The 18903-nt window shown below is 40.7% G+C and overlaps 2 protein-coding genes across 7 annotated transcripts; both read right to left on the reverse strand.

The window, feature by feature from the left end:
- Nucleotides 1–704: 704 nt before the first annotated feature.
- Nucleotides 705–18780, reverse strand: ZBTB6 (zinc finger and BTB domain containing 6). 3 transcript variants are annotated; one of them, XM_003995853.6, is made up of 3 exons: nucleotides 18672–18780; nucleotides 4000–4172; nucleotides 705–2890 (listed from the first exon to the last, which is right to left on the reverse strand). In XM_003995853.6, the coding sequence occupies exon 3, from the start codon at nucleotides 2879–2881 to the stop codon at nucleotides 1610–1612; it is 1272 nt and encodes a 423-aa protein (XP_003995902.1). In that variant the 5' UTR covers nucleotides 2882–2890; nucleotides 4000–4172; nucleotides 18672–18780; the 3' UTR covers nucleotides 705–1609. The 3 variants fall into 3 exon arrangements, with proteins under 3 accessions (XP_003995902.1, XP_019671175.1, XP_044899459.1); XM_019815616.3 differs by lacking the exon at nucleotides 4000–4172 and having other exon boundaries at nucleotides 18672–18747; XM_045043524.1 differs by lacking the exons at nucleotides 4000–4172; nucleotides 18672–18780 and adding an exon at nucleotides 3476–3955.
- Nucleotides 5100–18797, reverse strand: ZBTB26 (zinc finger and BTB domain containing 26). Of its 4 annotated transcripts, none has more exons than XM_003995854.5 (2): nucleotides 18672–18797; nucleotides 5100–9445 (listed from the first exon to the last, which is right to left on the reverse strand). In XM_003995854.5, the coding sequence occupies exon 2, from the start codon at nucleotides 9433–9435 to the stop codon at nucleotides 8110–8112; it is 1326 nt and encodes a 441-aa protein (XP_003995903.1). In that variant the 5' UTR covers nucleotides 9436–9445; nucleotides 18672–18797; the 3' UTR covers nucleotides 5100–8109. The 4 variants fall into 4 exon arrangements, with proteins under 4 accessions (XP_003995903.1, XP_019671170.1, XP_019671172.1 ...); XM_019815611.2 differs by having other exon boundaries at nucleotides 18676–18772; XM_019815613.2 differs by having other exon boundaries at nucleotides 18638–18735.
- Between the last annotated feature and the right edge of the window lie 106 nt (nucleotides 18798–18903).

Consider the following 18903-nt stretch of genomic DNA (forward strand, 5'->3'; position numbering starts at 1 on the left):
CGGCTCTTGATTTCGGCTCAGGTCATGATCTCGCAGTTTGTGGGATTGAGCCCCGTGTCAGGCTCTGCACTGACAGTGAGGAGCCTTCTTTGGATTCTCTCTCTCTCTCTCTCTCTCTCTCTCTCTCTCTCTCTCTGCCCCTCCCCTGCTCGTGTTCTCTCTCTCAAAATAAATAAACATGAAAAATAAGTTTAAAAAAAAAAATAAAGTAAAAACGGAATGAATTATTAAAATACACACAAAGTGGATGACTCTCAAAGTCATTCTGTTTGGTGAAAAAATCATCTCACAAGGGAACACCAGAAGATTCCATTCTGACAATCCACAAAAAGCAAAATTACACAATGGAGAACTATTGCCAGGATTTAGACACAGGTGGAGGAGTCGACTACAAAGGGGCATCATAAGGGAGTTTTTAGGGATGATGGAATGTTCTGTATCCTGATTGCAGTGGTGGTTGCACAAATTTACATGAATTAAAATTCATGGAAATGTAGACCAAAAACAAAAGTCAGTTTTACGACATGTTAACTAGAATATAAAATAAATTTTAAAAAGGAAAGAAAGAAGAATAGAAAGAATATCTTTGGTAAGTTGGGATTTTTTTCTTTAATGTTTATTTTTTAGAGAGAGACCGAGCACACCTGGGGGAGGAACAGAGAGAGGGAGACACAGAATCTGAAGCAGGGGCCAGGCCCCAAGCTGTCAGCACAGAGCCCAAAGTGGGGCTTGAACTCACAAACTATGAGATCATGGCCTGGGTTGAAGTCAGATGTTTAACTGACTAAGCCACCCAGGTACCCCAAAATTGGAATTTCTAAAAGAAATTTTTCAGAGTTTCATGCCAATGGTATAATTTCACTGGTCATAAAATTACTAAATACAACTCTGTTAAATAAAATTGAGAAACCTGGGCCCAATTAATCACTTCTAAATTATGTATACTAACAAGTCATGGAAACATCATTTTAAGATTAGCCCACATACAAGGAAATTCCGCTACTCCCAAGTGAATTTGAAGTGTGTTCCCTTACAGTTTAAAACAAGTACCTTGGTACTTAGTTAAGAATCCAACAGTAGTTTGTAAATATATATATATAGATACACACACACATATAGGTATATGTGTGTATATATATATATATCTATATTTCACTAGTTCTACAAAGAACTAATAATGGATCATAGCGTTTTTTTTTTAAGTTATTTTCTCTTCCTGTTATCCTAATTCCTAAAAATTATTATATGGTTGGGATTTTACATTTATATCATTTATCTAGAGACTCAAAATTAGAACCTAGAAATACTGCTGGATCCTCTGTCACTGGAATCAAGAATATTTAAGACAGGAACATTATTTCTCTAGTTATACCACTGGGACTTACATATAATACATGAGATAAGACAGCATCCCATTAGCTTTATCATGTCTCCCACACTTTGGAACTGTTCGTAGAAGTTCAGAAAGAATAACACGTGTAGGCAGACCAAAATTAAGACCCAAAGATGGGGGAGGAGGGGAATGCAGTATAACTATACTGCTGCATTTCTATAGAAAAACTTGCCTAACAGAACGATACAAGGCTTACATAGCAAGGTGTGGTTCTAATTATAGTAGATTTTGCCTTTTGAGATCATGCCTGGGTAGTTTTTCACTACTACTTCTGCCATGGACAGAGGTTAAGTGCTTTTTGAGGGCAGATTTGTGCTTGAAATCCATGTCACAACAGTGGCATTTGTATGGGCGATCTCCACTGTGTATGTTCAAGTGGTCCTGAAGTGTGCTTTTGGCAGTAAAGGTCTTCAAGCACACAGTGCACTGAAAGGGCCGTATGCCCATGTGCCCTCGAATGTGCCGGTTGAGATTTTTCTTCTGTGTAAATGTTTTCCCGCACTGTAAGCACAAGAACAGTTTATGCATCTTAAGGTGGCGCAGATAGTTTTCAACGTGAAGAAATCCTCGGGGACACCTGGGGCACTGGTGCCTCAGTGAATAAGCATCCTCCAGGTTCTGAATCTCATTCACTGTACCATGACTTCCTTCAGTATTCTCACAGAATACGCTCTGATCTTGATTCCCAGGAACTTCTGCCACTCTGCTCTCAACTGTAGAATTGATCAGTGAATGCTGTGTTTCAGAGAAATACATGGTTGCTTTTGAAGAGGTACAAGGCTGTGAAAACTGCTCATTTTCTACACCGGCAGTACTGATAGATTCCACATGGAGGATACAAATTTCGTTATCTTTAAAACCAATATCTACTGAAGACAGCTCTGGTGACTTCATTTCCTTCCTCTCTGATGTCAACTCTGCTGTAGACTGTAAAACATTGCTTTCTTCTTCTTTTACGTGAAGATCTACGTTTATGGGACTGTCTTCTGAAATTTCAATTATCTCACAGTCTTTATCTGAATTTTCTTCTTCATTTTTAACATCTGGATCAGAGGACTGACACAGGTCGGTATGCTGATTGTTATTTTTCATAGAAAGATCAATTTCCAGATACTTTGACAAAGCTTCTGTGCACTTTTCCACAATGTGAACCATCTGCAGGTAACTAGCAGCAGTCAAATATTTCAAAAGCTCTTTCCTTTTAACTTCAAGTGCTCCCGTATAGCAAGACAGCAACAGTTTTCTGCCAACTTCTGCACTCTGCAAGATGGTGATTCTGACATGTTTTGACTGCGTAAGTAAAAACTGATCTCTCATGAAAGTGGAGCAAGCAGCTAAAATCACCTTGTGCCCCTGGAACTCGGTGTCATTAATATAAATTGACACATCACAAAATAAATTCTGCTGTCTCAAGAGATTCATTTTCTGCAACACTACATCTCCTTGCTGTTCAAACTGGAAATGCAGGACATCGGATTCAGCAGCCATGGTCACAATCTAAGCAAAATAAAACACAAACATTGATGTAAAGATAGGAAATGCTTTCCTACACTGTGATGGTAAAAACAAACACAAATCCCAAACCTGAATTGGGTAAAAGAAGACTCAAATTCTAATCTGAGTACAAAGAGCGAAACCTATGCCACCGTCTCACAACCCAGAAAATTAGAACGCATTTCTCTATGATCTCTTAACACACTTTTCATATTTTTGTTACAGTACTTATTATACAGAGTTGTACTTAACAGTTTCTGTTTTTCTTCTTGACTAAATTTTATCTATATTGTGGTCCAGGACACTGTTAATACCTACGAGTAAGAGGACTTAACATAGTCTCCCACATTAGGAACCTTAATGTAATCTCCAAGCTTCCTATTCCCCGTCAGTACTGCAGGTCCTCATTCTGTTCCCCGGGGGGACCACTGCAAGGTCTTTCAGTGCCACCAAAACTAACATCTTTTAAATTTTTTTTTTTTTTTTTTTTTACTCTCTTCTACTTTAAATTCTCCATTGTTCTCCTCTACCTCCAGAACAGCCTACTCTTTTTAGCAGATAGAAGATCATTCACGATTTGGTCCTAACCATCTTTAAGGCGTTATCTTTTCTCGATTTTTCATCTGAGCTCCTTCCATATTGAGATTTTCACCACTGCCCAGACAAGAAGACCCGAATACACTTTTGCACATGTTATGTTTGCGCTTCCAGGTCCTCTTTTCAGGTAGTGATGTGGCTCCTTTAAGCCCCCAAATCACTTAAGACCGCTGTTGACTCCTCCTTCGGTCTCCCCAACAGTCAGTTCCTCCGAAAAGCACCACGAAAAGGTGCCTGGTTCATCTGAGTTCCCGCAGCGAACGCAGGGGCCGGCACAGAACAGGCGCTGCTGAGGGAACATCTGTTGAACCGACCCGGACCCCAGCTGGCCTGGAAGATCCTGCAGCTCGCCACACACGGGTTCTTCCCGAGCTAAGCCCGCCAAGACCGTAGGCCCTGTCGCCCAAAGGGTTGTAGCACCAGTCCAACCTCCCCGCCCGCGCTTAGGGGCCTTCCTCCTCCACCTCGCCCTCTTCAGGCTTCCCCACCGGCCCGTCCCGATCGCGCTAACTCACCGACTCAGAGAGCCAGAAAGCAGCTTTCCGCAGCAGCGGCGGCCTAGGCCGGAAGGTGGACTTAGCCTGGGAGGAAACACATCCGGTGTCAACTAGCTCCGCTCCTCACTGGGGTGGGCTGGCGTCCCGGAAGGACATCCTGAGACAGTCTCCCTTCCTCACTCCCCCCGCTCCTGGAATGACAGAGAGGCACCCGAATTCCGGCAAATCCCATCTCTCCTGCCCCAGTTTCGGCACGCGAGCCGTTCCCCTTCGTGAGTTCTCCCCAACGTCCGTATCGCACGCAGACGGGTTGTGAACTGGGGTACAGCGCACCTATTCGGAATACCCTGCGCCGGAACCGCTGGGAGGCCCTCATGGGCTGTTACGGGCCGGGCCGGGTTTTCCTCACTCGGCCTTCTACAATTTCAAAGGTGGCAGAGGAGAGGAGAGGAGACTGCCATGGGGATCAACATTCGAGATTGCCTAGCTAATGACCATCAGGATCTGACTCCCACCTCTGGATCTCACTTTACCAATCCTTCGCGTGTCCCCGTTCCCCACCCACCAGTTCTGGTCGAACCCAGGCCCTGTATCTTAACTCTTGGGGCTGCTTCCTCCCACGTGCCCTATCCATCCTCCTCCCTATCATCCTTCAAAGTCTTGTTCATAAATCACGTCATCCCTGAAGCCATCCTGAACTGCCCTTGAATTAGTTGGCTCCCCGTTGGGAGCCTGTAAACCCTTTGGCCGCCTTCATTACTGCAATTATCATACCTGTAATGAAATCTGTGACCCATCTGATCGGAGGTATTTAGGACAGTGATTTATGATCTCCGCATTCCCTAAATCTGGCACTGAGTAGGCATCAGGTGTTTGCCAAATGAAGTTATGTCTGAACCAATTCTGAAAAGCAGCAGCTCTACCCTTCAGTCAACAGGTTCTCCTGGAAGTAACTGACCCAACTAACAATTTCTGGTTAACCAGATTTGCTTCCGAGGCCAAGCTCAGCGTGCTTGATTAATAAACAATAGGAGTGAAGGAAGCATTTCTTTTTCAAATTCAGGCAACTGAAAAGGAAAGCAGGAGGGACAGAAAAAAGAAACCACTGACACCACAGATTTAATTGTCACACTTTTATTAAGGAAACTTCCCCATAATAAGTGAAGAGGTAGTTCATAGTATGTCTAACATACAACAGACTTAGAACAGCTATTCACCAGCTGAAATAAAATATTCTGGTTTGTTTGTTTAGGACAATCTTTTAGAAGTGGTGACTCTGGTCACCATTTATAGATCTTCTAATAAAGAAACTAAAACAAAACCACATCTGATTTACTTCAGAGCCACTTCAGTTTGGAGTTTGTCTTTAAAATTAAATAAATAAATAATGGTGACATGGTAATTTTTTAAAAACCAAGTTATGGTAAAGAGAGTCCTTTTTAATTATCTTGGGGATCCATAAAATACAAATGCAGAATGACTAAGGTTTTAGAAAACCTTTCTTCTCTATAAGAATATGACTAGTTTTGAAAGTCATCTTCCCTTATAAAATGTATTTGATATCAGTAACTTGACCACTTTGAAATACAATCTAAGAAACATGTATAAAGAAGGAGAAAAGTCAAGTCCCACCAAAATTAAGAAAATGTCTCACAGAAACAAAACACCTCTCCAGCCAAGAAATGGAGGAGACTGTAAATCACTTCAGTGGTTTGCAGTTGCAAAAGGTGAGAACCAGTTTTACTGATTAAAAAACCCCATCAAGATGCTGATTTTAAGTGATCAAAGAAAGCAAGGCATTTTCTTTATTATTCCCAGTATAAAATCACCTTCTCTGAGACCACATGAGACCATATGAGACCACATGAGACCATAAGCTCTGTGAGGGCAGGGACCTTAGCAATCTTACCTTCAATATCCTCAGTATCTAGCATAGTGCCTGGCAACAAAGGTACCCAATAAATGTTTCTCAAATGACTCAATGAACCCAGAAATAGTCTCCAACCAAAGAGACCAATCATATTGAACTCATGTCTTTTAGTCTTCAAACCAGTAACAAAAACAGGACATGAATGTTAAGTGAAGGAAGCACTCCAACTTCCTACTCCCCTATGATGAAATGATGTTCAGAGAAACACTGGTAACATTAATGTCTCACTGTTGCATAGAACTGGTACTCTTTGGCTGGATCATATAAAAATCAGAATGCTAGGTAGCATCATTAAACCATAAAATGAGTGACTTTGGGCATAAGATACCTATTAGTCTTATCACTCAATTTTATTCTCATTTTAAGGATTTTAACAAAAGGTAGAAATTATACCTCAAATCAGATTCACATGTAAATGCATCAAATTATAACAGCTCGAAGAATTCCCTGTGACTATTCAAGTTAAACTCAAGTTTTGGTTTATCTGTACATGCATTCTCATAGCTCAAAAGTAAAAACAAAAGCCCAATGGAAACTAAATAAACACTGCTTCCAGACAAAATCAGATTCACATTTGTTTCCTTCTCACATTATTCTTACTTGTCTTTTTTCTCCCTGACCACCATCTAGCAAATCAATCACTTGCTTGAGCAGAATGTAATATTCATTCTAACCAAAAAAATAATTAACAAAAATACATCCTTCCTGTGATGTTTTGTTTGTAAAACCTGGGCTGTCTCAAAAAGCCAACAGGGATTCCAAAAAGTGAAGCACAAACTAGGAGCTTTTTGCTGATAATAATACCCTTGATCATGTACTAAATCTTTTTAAGCTAAGAGATAGTGAGAAATAAGGAGAGATTAGCTCATATTTTTAGTCACATCTCTACTTTGGCCAACCTTGGCCAGGCCACCTCTTTGGGCTTTGGATACCCCAGCTTAAATAAAAGAGGTGGAGTATATGATCGCTTAAAGATTCTCTAAGGGACCCTAAGACTCCTATTACCTAAATCTAATTCATGAGTCAAAAACTACTAAGACTCAAAATTTTCTTTCTGAACTATAACATGTGCTTTAGGAAAAACAATTGTGTCTTTCCATATTGGAAGATCAATTCTGCATTAGTGATCTATCAAACATGGTAAGGTGGGACTATGTACCTTTTTAGGACTATCTGAATGCAAAAACCCAATTGCTCCTTCTGTGATCCACTTTTTTCATCCATCTTAGAAACTAGTGTACATGAAGAAATGAGGATACAGAGATTATTACAGTACAACAGACAAAACTCTGAAGGCCAAACTCACCTTTCGGAAGGCTAACCTCTAAAACAATCCAGAGACTGACTCCCAAATAGCCTCTTTTGAGAGAGACCATTATACTTTAGCACATTTTCAGTGTGCCTGGGGCAATCCTGATTTGAAAAGCATCAACAAGTACGATACACATTAATTATAAGCATTTGGCTTCTTTTCGGGAAGACCTCCCATGTAAGTGCTATTGTAAATTGTACTTCTATCCTTTGTTAATTATGCTTCTCATGCTAACTATTTGTCTGTAGGTGTTGCCGAAAACATTGTACTCTGGTCTATGTGAACAACACAGTGACATGAAGTTGGGCTATAATACTGTTGAAAAGAGCACAGAACAACCCAAAATACTTCATAGCCAGCTCCAAGACAAGTACAAATGGTAGGAGGCAGATTATTATCAATAGGCAATTAACAATAGGCAGCCAGAAGTTTTATCACATATTCAGGCCAAGAGCAATATCCTCTTCTATCTCAGCCTGTTTTCTGCCAAAGAAAAATACTATTCACTTCTCTTAGCACAGCATCTATTAGTGGACCATAGGTGATGTTGTTAACTCACTGGTACCCTCAGGATGTGCCCAGTGAAAAGCCTAAAATGGTGTCGGTCTAAAACAAAGGTCAATGTTAGGTAGACAAACGGAATACTCCTTGGAAAAGTAAAACAGACATCACAGGATAAATAATTCAAAACACGAAATGGGAGAGGGCAAAAGGAAGGCAAGACCACTCCAAGTGGTAAGTTGCCTGGTCTGTTAGTGCTTTGACTCACCCCTACAACCTGCACAGAGGCTTTGGAGAAGTCAAACTAGCAAAATCACTCCTAAAAAGGTTCAAGACTATTGCCACGTTTTCAGTCAGTTCTAAGTTGTGAGCATAAAGCCCCTACTCAATTCACACAAGTACTATCGTTTCTTAAGTTCAAGACAGCTTGGGCCAGTTTACCTGCATCCAGGACCTGTGTTGCATCAGGCTGTGGCTGACACCCTTTAGAGTCTGAGACTGTTGTACATGCAAAAGAATCAAAATCCACTGTGAGGTCTTGCACATTTCTTTCATTGGCATTATCAAAACTGTTTTTGCCATGCAGCTGTTTAAGATGTTTCCTCAAAACTGGCTTATGTGCAAAAACCATGTCACAATAGTTACACTTATGGGGCTTATCTCCACTGTGAAGGTTAAGATGATCCTGTAAGGAACACTTCTGAGAAAAGGTTTTCCCACAGATCTTACACTGGAAAGGTTTAATGCCGGCATGCACACGCATGTGTCGATGAAGGTTGCCTTTCTGAGTAAAAGTCTTGCCGCAGAGTAGACACATAAAGAGTTTGTGCATTTTTAAATGGTTGGCGTAGTTCTCCAGGTGACGAAACACCCTGGTACACTTTGGGCACTGGTGATGCCACTGTAGGCCTTTGTCTACACCTCGAATATTAGGCCCAAAGACATCTTTTGAGGCCATGATGATATTATCACTGCCTGCGTAAGAGAGGGCATAATTGTGGAGATGGTTTTGTTCTATTTCACTTACTCTGTTTTCCACAGTTGAATTTATCAGGGAATGCTGGGGCTCTGATGAATGTAAAGCAGTGGGTTCAGAAGAAATAAACTGGTTCTGATCTTTTTTACTTCTAACCTCAGATACATCCCCAATAGATTCTACCTTAACAATCTGAATATCACTGTCCTCCATATCCATACTGTCTTCAGATGGATGAATACAAGGTGAATCCTGTTTTGGGGAGCCTCTGGCATCTCCCTGCTGTTCTTTTGACTGGGGAGAAGCACTCTGTGGTTCACATCCCTCTTTACTATCCATTGGTTGTTTTGGCTTTATAAACTTCCACAAGGCCTGTGTGCATCGTTCTACAATGTGGCTCATCTGAAGAAAACTTGCAGCAGTCAAGTAATTGACCAGTTCCATTTCAGGGAATTCCAGCACACCACTATAACAGGATAAGAGCAATTGTCTCCCCACTTCGGAACTCTGCAATATGGAGATTTTCACCTCTCTGGAATCATTCAGTAAAAACTGGTCTCTTAAGAAGGGGGAACCTGCAGCAAACACAATTTTATGCCCCTGTACCTCAATATCATCTATGAGAACTGTAACATCACAAAATTTATTCTCTTCTCTTAATTTGTTCATTTTTTGTAACATTGAATCTCCATAATTTTCAAACTTGAAGTGAAGGAGATCTGATCTTTCAGACATTTTGGCAGACCTAAAGAACAGAAATGTAAAAAGGATGAATTTAAGAAAATTCAAACAATTAAGAAACCTGGATTTTTCCTTCCAAAACCAAATTTGTGTTGTCATATCTCTTTGTATGTATCCAAATGATACTTTCCTTGAAAGAGGAAGCTAGTGTAACAGCTTTCAAAGGCTGTTAAAAATTAGTCCTTACCAACATCAAGTGTCAATTGCACCTAAGGAGTGGACTTGTATTAGTGTACATGGCTTGGCATCCATTCAACTTTTTAAGATACTTAATACAAGAACAGTGTTTGAGTTACTCCAAGAGCATATTCTTGCTTCTCAAATCAGAATTTTATCAGGTGTCAAAAACAAACTGAAAACATCCCAGCAAGTAATAACAAAGTAACTTTTCTTTTGCATGAGACTGTGAAATCCTGCTTCTTCAAAGACAAAATGTTTTCCTTTGCTTTCTATTTTTTAAAATAATGTCTTTTTTTTTTAAGTTCTATTTATTTATTTTGAGAAAGAGATGGTGAGAGCACAAGTAGGGGAGGAGCGGACAAAGAGGAAGAGAGAGATCCCAAGCAGGCTCTGTGTTGCCAGCACAGAGTCCAACGTGAGGCTTGAATTCACAAACCATGAGATTATGACCTGAGCCAAAATCAAGAGTCAGATGCTTAACCAACTGAACCACCCAGGCGCCCCTCTTTGCTTTCTATTTTAAAGAACTGCAGTGACATTGCTTGCCCCATTCCTTGCTAAATCCTGTTCTACTTAAACTGATGGGAATTTATCCATACAAGCATTTCTGCAATAAACTGAAAGTCACAAACTTAAAGGGACAATGTTTACACAGTATCAAAGGCACAGGTCTTTATCCTGTGCATTTTGGACAAATATAACTCTCAAACATTTCTTGATATAGAAAGTAAATAAAATATTTGATATAGAAAAACCAGATGAGCCACTTGGTGGGAATCTGAGTAGGAATAAAGTCGATCAAATGAATAGCTTAGAGATTTTGTTCCTTCTTCTTTATCCCTCTTTATCTATCATTACTCATCAACTGGACTGTTAGAATAGGATCATAAATGTTCCTTGGGCTCCAGCTTCTGTACCTTCTAATCCAGCTTCTATACCACATGTCAGCTTTCAAAAATGTTGGCTCTGATTATATCTAACCCCCGCCTAAAATCCTTCTGTGACTTCCCATTGTCTCCTGGATGAAGACTAACCTTTGAGTATAAAATGATGAAGTAAACCTCATAATAATTAAGGTAAACATTGGTGTAATGCATTCAACCATGGAGAAGGTGTCTTTGCCAAACTCTCTGCCTTTCTGTCCCTCTACGTAGCAATTCCCTTGGAGAAAGTCACTATGTTTTGATTCCATACTCCCTAAATGATTTTCTGGTAATTTGGCTTCCCATGTGTCTCTCTACAGGGAAGAATGAATTAGCCACGCCAACAGGATAATTCCAGTCCCCCAGTCATTATAAAAAAAAGTAAACTGGCAGCCTGTTTATGCAGCAGTCTTCTGTGACATCAGGTATATCAGCTCTGCTCTTGAGAAATAATCTCAGTGCATCAATAAATTTACCTTGAATTTTGTGCATTCATCAACTCTGTAGTGGAGAATCACATGAGACAACCAGCTGTGCTTGGCCACATCTGGATCCTGAAGCCCAATCTTTACAATCTTATCTTCTACAACAGTGACTAAGCAAGGCTCATAGAACATCAGCTCCTGAAGCAGAGTCCAGATCTTATTCATACTGCATACAAACTCATAGTGCATGACAGCACTCTATTGACTCCAGCTCTTAGCACAGTTGCAGTTCTCTCTTTAGTCTAGAGCACTACTCTAATACGGACTCTTCTTCCTTCCTTCCTTCCTTCCTTCCTTCCTTCCTTCCTTCCTTCCTTCCTTCCTTCCTTCCTTCTAATCTCTACACCCAACATGGGGCTCAAACTCATGACCCTGAGAGCGAGAGTCCGACACTCTACCAATTGAGACAGCCAGCCAGGCACCCTATGACTCCTTTATTTCTTGAGGCCCATACCTAACCTCTTACACTAAAACAGTTGTCTTTACTGGACCTATCGCATAGCACTTCCAACGTTAACACTCAAAATACTTTATTAAATACAGTACCCGTTCCTTCCCCTCCAACTGCAAGCTTCATGGCATTAGAGGGAAACATCTCCACCCCACTCAATGAGTCTGATGCTGGGAACCTGCATCTTCTAGGGCAAAATACTTTTTCCTTTTGCTTTAAATTCTACTTATTGCAGCCACATTACTGGCCAGAACCTCTTCTGTTCAAACTGGTGTGTATTCCCATCACCTAAATATTGTACTAAACATATAGTAGGTGCTCAGTTGGTATTTGTTGAACCTACAGGATCTGACAGCAGAAAGAAGGAAGAATTGCTGTTAGGAAGATCAGCTCAGTCTGTGAAAGCATTACGGCTCTGAGGCCACGAAAGCCTAGAAAGGAATGAAAGTGGGAATAAGGGGTAAAGAAAAATAGTAAAAGATATTTTGAGGAACTTGGTAAATGACTAGATCCAGAGAATGAAAAAAAAAAAAAAAGGGATGTATAAAGGTTTCAAACTTAAGAGTTCAACTGAATGAAACTATCACTGAAAGAGGTAAAATGTAGGGGGGGGGAAACTGGTATGGCACAGGTATATTAACAAACATATACAGACATAAATGAACTTTTCCTTTGTATGGCATTCTGAATGTACAGGTATGAATAATTACAATAAAAATGAGAGAGGAAGGAGGCAGAGAAGCAAATGCAGCATCAGAGAAAAGATGGTGAATATCAAAAAGGAAAAAATCTAGGAGATACAAGAAACATATCAAAAAAGAAAGCAGCAAAACTGTATTATCACTGGTTAGTTTTAGCAATCACAGTTTCCTAATTCAGTCATTCTGGAAACAGTGAATGCCCCAATTTATAACCAGAAGTTATAAAAATGACTGTTGTTTCAAGTGGCCAAACAAAAGGGGCATTCTTTCTTAGAGTTTAGCTTCTCCTTAGTCACCCTCAGGTCAGTATTTTTCTACACATACCCAAAAATGATCATTAATTGCTTCCATCTATAGGACGACAATACACACAGTGTTTGAGACAACTATCCTCAGAAATAACTGTTCCTTGAAGCTCCAAAGATGAGGAGCTGGAGTACTTCCTATCAATCAGCCTCAAGAAACTTAACAGCGAGAGCAGCCCAACAGTTACCCAAAGAAAGTGCTGGCTTTGATTGCTCTGCTCTAGTCTCAGAATATGAGGAAAATTGTTCTGTTTACTTTAAGTTTTCCCTAATATGTGTCAGTGCACTCTATTGGCTGTCTTTGATACACTCTTATTTCTGGGCCACGTAGTTTATCCCTTAATCAATTGCTGTTACTAGTTTCTCTTTTCAATACAATTTTAGTTATTTGAGGGCAAGGACCAACTGTTACTTGTTTTTTTTAATATTTTTATTAAAAATTTTTCTTGGGGCGCCTGGGTGGCGCAGTCGGTTAAGCGTCCGACTTCAGCCAGGTCACGATCTCGCGGTCCGTGAGTTCGAGCCCCGCGTCGGGCTCTGGGCTGATGGCTTGGAGCCTGGAGCTTGCTTCTGATTCTGTGTCTCCCTCTCTCTCTGCCCCTCCCCCGTTCATGCTCTGTCTCTCTCTGTCCCACAAATAAATAAACGTTGAAAAAAAAATTTTTTTAAAAATTTTTCTTAAATGCTTATTTATTTTAGAGAGAGAGAGAGAGAGAGAGAGAGAGAGAGGGAATGGGGGAGGGGCAGAGAGAGAGGGAGACACAGAATCTGAAGCAGGCTCCAGGCTCTGAGCTGCCAGCACAGAGCCCGACGTGGGGATCGAACTCACAAACCACAAGATCATGACCTGAGCCGAAGTCCCATGCCTGCCACTGGACTGAGCCACCCAGGTGTCCCACAACTGTTACTTTTTATACAGCTCATTCAACAAGACCAGCACAATAATTAACTCTTTAATGCTCCCTATGAAATCATTATTGTACTATGGTAGAGATGCTCTTCATTATCATCTTTTCCGCTTTTGAGTGTCCTGGGGAAACTTTTTCTTGGGTTTGTTTCCAAAATGGCTTTGACAATGTAAAACCAAATTTTAAATATATATATATATACACACATATATATACATATATATGTGTGTATATATATGTGTGTGTATATATATACACATATGTATATACATACATTTTTTTTCATTTTGAAAAATGTCAAAATAGAAAGGAATAACTGTGTTTCTTATAAACTGGCTTAACAACATGAGAAATAGTAGCTAATCTTTATTGAATCCTTGCTATGTCCCAGGTATAGTGCTAAGTGCTTTACCTAAATTGACCCACCTAATCCTCAAAATCTCTAAGAGGTAAGTATTATTATCATCTCCATTTTGCATATGAAGTCTTGGAGGATATAAGAAACTTGTTCAACTTATGAGAGGTGGAAAGTATTAAGTGTTAGAGCTGGAAATTGGGCCCAAGCTACATGATGCCAAAATCCATGTATGAAACAAGACTAGCTGAAGTTTTATGAATAATGTTAACTGGGTAACTGCTCAGACTTCCTTTCTCATATCCACTCAGCTGTACAGTTATGATTTTCATACTTTTGTGTATTCAGTTATGCTTCAATAAAAGGTTTAAGTTAAAAAACAAAAGAGTACAATGTAAAGCCAAATTTGTGTCAACTCTAGAGAACTTTAATAGGAAACCATTTGGGTACGAGTCGTATTCTTGATTGCATTTTATTCCCTCAGCCTTGTTTTTTATCTTCGTTTGTCACCTATGTTATGTTATTTTCCCATCTTTTATGTATTTATATTTGTATACTAAGTCTGATGTCATTTGCAAATAAAAGGGACTGTAGTTAACTTCTAAGCATAGTAGTAGTTTTTCCTAAATTTCATAAAAATCACTCACATAATTCTAGATTATAGTAGAGCTTCTAGTAACTAAAAGTAAAGAACTTATCAGGTAGAAGAGGGACTTGGTCACCACATTGTTGATTCTTTTCACAGAATGACTTCCAAATTCTCTCTTTATTCCAGCATTGCCACAGTTCAGGCCCTTATCATCCATTGCCTAGGTGATTGCAATTATATCTGCATACTGCCCAGTTTCTATTAGCAAGCTCTGAATGACCTATTTCTCAAACATCAATGTAATAGGAGTATTCTCACTTAAGATCACTTTTTCTGGGGCGCCTGCGTGGCTCAGTTGGTTAAGCATCCAACTCTTGATTTCATTTCAGGTCATGATCCTACAGTTCGTGGGTTCAAGGCCCACATCAGGCCATGCACTCACAGTGTGGGACCTGCTTGGGATTCTCAGTCTCTCTCTCCCTCTCTGCCCCTTCCCCCGCTTGCGTGCACGTGCACGTTCTCTCAAAATAAACATTTTTTTTAAAAGATCACTTTCTCTTTGTTATATTTATACAATTCTTTCATAATTATCTCCATAACAAATGTGCCAACTGATCTGAAAATTCCTGTTCAAACAGGAGTAACCAAAAAGGATCAATGGATATTCTAAGTTGGACAATGTTTATTGCTGTGCTATAGGCAATGAGAAAATATCCAAGTTTCTTATTTCATTTTAAAAAAAATATTTATTTCTTTTTGACTGAGAGAGAGAGCGAGCATGAGTGGGGAAGGGGCAGAAAGAGAAGTGGACAGAATATCTGAAAGGGGCTCTGCACTGACAGCAGCAAGCCTGATGCAGGGCTCAAACTCACGACCCAAGTCGAAGTCAGAGGTTCAACCGACTGAGCCACCCAGGCGCTCCAACCAAGTTTCTTATTTCAAATGCCTCTAATAACGACTTACAAGGAAAACTTTTCTATTCCATATACTAAACTCCCAAGCTGTAGGTCAGTCTCTTTTCTCATCTACCTCATGAAAGTACCCTTATCTTTCAACTTAGCACTCATAACTACGTGGAAATTTTTCTTTGTCTCTCATTAACACCATACTTCATTTTCAAAAAGGTTACATTATATTACAGCCTTTATCTCTGTAAGCCTCAATCTTTTTCTTATGGGTAACTTTTATGGCACTACATTCTCCCAAATTCTCAACCTTTTATTTTGTTTTTACTTTTACTTTTAAGTAATATACACAGAAATATATCTTCCTTGGAAAAAAAATTTTTAACTTTATTTATTTTGAGAACGAGAGAGGGTGCATATGTGTGCTAGCAGGAGAGGGGCAGAGAGAGAGAAAGAGAGAAAGAGAGAATCCCAAACAGGATCTGCAATGTCAGCGTGGAGCCAGACGCAGGGCTTGAACTCATGATTTGTGAGATCATAACCTGAGCCGAAATCAAGAGTCACACGCTTAACTCACTGAGCCACCCAGGCGCCCCTACATTCTCTAAAAAAATCTCAAAATCCCCATCCTCATGGCCAACCTTAACCAAACTTAACTTTACCTCAAGCTACTCAAAAAGTACCTGCCCTAGGCCACTATTCTATCATACGAAATGTATGATGCCTAAACTCCTGCACTGTCTAAAACCCAGCAAATCAAAAGTATCAGTGAAGAATACCTCTGAGAACAGTGGACATGAAGGAGGTGGTATGCTATTACTCTAATAGATCGAGATAGAAATAATGAGGGCCTGAACATTGACAACAATCATATGGATACAGAGAGGAAACAGATTTGAGAGATATTTCAAAGAACTGATGGACTGCTGACCAAGGTGGGGTTCAAGAAAGGATAGCTTAAGATGACTCCAAGACATTAGACTTGAATGACTGGATTAATTTGGCAGGTTGCCACTCAATAAGCTAGGGAATATTAGAGGGGATGAAAATGGGTCTGGTCTTAAAACGTTTAGCCAGAGAATCCTACATGACATAATGGGGAAGATCCGTTACCTCGCTAGACATGGGTGCGAAGCTGAAGAGGAGACCCAATTTTACATAGTAAGTGATCAATGAAAGTATGGCATAAATTGACCTAATTGTGAAAGAAACTGACCTAAAATGGCACTGACTTGAATAGGATCTAAGACAGAAAAAGAGAAATAAAAATCAAATATATAATACAAACATAAGCCCATTACTTACCTGCTCAATTCGGATCTCCTTCCAAGCCTCTCAATTTTTTTTATCAATGAATCTATCTTTGCCTAAATTTTTCCCATTCCTGTCAGCCCATATTCAGTCACTGCTTAGTGCAGTGGATTAAACAATGGTTTCTGAAGCCATATTTCCTAGGATCAAAACCCTGTTCAACCACTTTACTAGTTGTGTGATCCCGGGCAAGTTAATTAACCACTTCTGTGCTTCAGTTTTCCCAACTGTCAAATAGTAATATTACTTCATAGGGTTGTTATGGGAAATTAAAAATTAGGTTAATGTTTTAAAGAGCTTAGAACAGTGTCTGGAATGTGCTTGATAAGCATTTGTTAGGTGAATAAACAAATAAAGCCTGCCAACTTTCTTTGTGAAATCCTTCACATGTGGTCTTTTCTCATTCTCATTTAACACCAAACCAGTTGAGGTCCTCGTTATTTTATATATCACCACCTCATCACTCTACTAAAATTGGTTTTTAAAAGGTCTCTAACGATCTCTCTCTTTTATTAAGTAATCTCTATGCCCAACCTGGGGCTCGAACTCTTGACCCCAAGATCAAGAGCCAAATGCTCTATGGGCAGAGCCAGTCAGGCGCCCCACTAATGATCTCTAACTAAAATACAATCTTTTTTTTTTTTTTTCTCATTCCCCAAATGCTCTGCATGCATTGTCCCATGCACCTTCCTCAAAATTTTCTCTTGATTCTGGGTCTTCTTGGACCCTGCACTTTTATACATTATCCCCTACCTCTGTTTTTGCTGTCCCACCAATTCCTCTTTCTGCTTCATAAATGCAGCCATTCTCCCCAAATATTCCCATCTTTCTCACTACTTACTTCCTGATGCCAAATATTACCACAGCTTCTACTTTGATACCAATAACTCAAACTTTTACCTCTAGCTACAACACTGGGGTTGAGCTGCGGATTTTCATTTCCAACTCTTTACTGGAGAGTTTTATGTGGCTATTCTATTATACCTTTAATTCAATATATCCAAAAAATAAATTTGCACTCTACACTGATTATGGTTTTGTTGCTGATAACGGCATCAACAATCTCCAAATACCAAAGGCCTAAAACCTAGGAATCAGCTTTGCTACCTCTTTACCCCTCGACATCCAATTTATTACGGAGTCTTCACATCATTCACTCCAGCATACTTCCCTTCTTTCCAGTTATACTGTCATAACTCCATTTCAGGACTTCATTAGCTTTCACTAGGCTTATCCCATTACTGCTTCAAAAGAATTTCCAATAAGAATACCCAGACATTAGCTGAAGAATCTGACTGTATAAGTTTCCTGCTTAAACCTCCTTAAAAACTACCCATCTCTTTTAGGGTTAAACCTTTCACTATCTGGACCTCAGCCTACTTGCCCAGCCTCTTATCTCATCCTATGCACAAGAGCCCCCTATTTCCTCCTCTTCACACACAATTTACCCTCAGTCATTCCTTCACAGCCCTGCAAACTGTTCCTTCTGCCTGAAAAGCTCTTCTCCACTTTATCCTCCCCATTTAGACGTCAATTTCATTCTTCAGGTTTCCTAGCAACTGCCCCTTAAGCAGTTCACACATATACTACTGATATATATATCGCAAGAGTAATTATTTGTTTGTATCTGGCTCCCAAACTTGACCCTGGAAAACCGGAAGGGTATCTTACGAAGCCCCTGTGCCTGGCATAGAGTCAGTAATAGAAAAGGTGCTGTGGCCAGTGGCCGATTTGGGGGAAACCCCGGCAAAAGTGTAACCTAGGTCAGCATGCATAGTGAGTCTAGCGGGCTGGCACTGAGGCCTTGCCAGCGCCTCAGCTCTGGCACTTCTTACAAGATGCCAGAGTCAGGCGTCCAAGCCAACTGCTGGGCCCTGGGCTGGGGTCCCAGGAAGAGGTCCCTAGGGCATAGTTAGGCTCCCCACTCCAGGCGCGGGGAAGGGAAAGGGGCGGGGCACAGCATGGGCCGGGTCAAGGGTTCCTTAAGTTTCCCCGGGCCTAGGCCAGCTCCTCGACCCCATCCCAGAGCAGGTCCCAGCCAATCTAGGGCCCCAAGGGGGCTCCCTCTTGAGAGACCCCGTACCCCTGCCCGGCGCTCCAGCCGCCTCCGCACTTACAGACCCGGGAGAAGGCCACCGTCAGGATCCGGCACCGCCAGGAGCTCCGGCCCCTCGGGGCTCCGGGAAGGGGGAGGGGCAGGGAACCCGAGCCAAAGGGGGACCCAACGGAACCGGAAGGGCAGCCCTCGCCGGACAAAACAACTTCCAGGTCCCATGGTCCTCTCCACCAATCGGAAGGCTCGGAGGGCCACTGGCCCGGGAGAGAGACTTAGCGCGCGGAGGACCGGGT

This window comes from Felis catus, chromosome D4 (genome assembly GCF_018350175.1).
Source record: "Felis catus isolate Fca126 chromosome D4, F.catus_Fca126_mat1.0, whole genome shotgun sequence".
NCBI lineage: Eukaryota > Metazoa > Chordata > Mammalia > Carnivora > Felidae > Felis > Felis catus.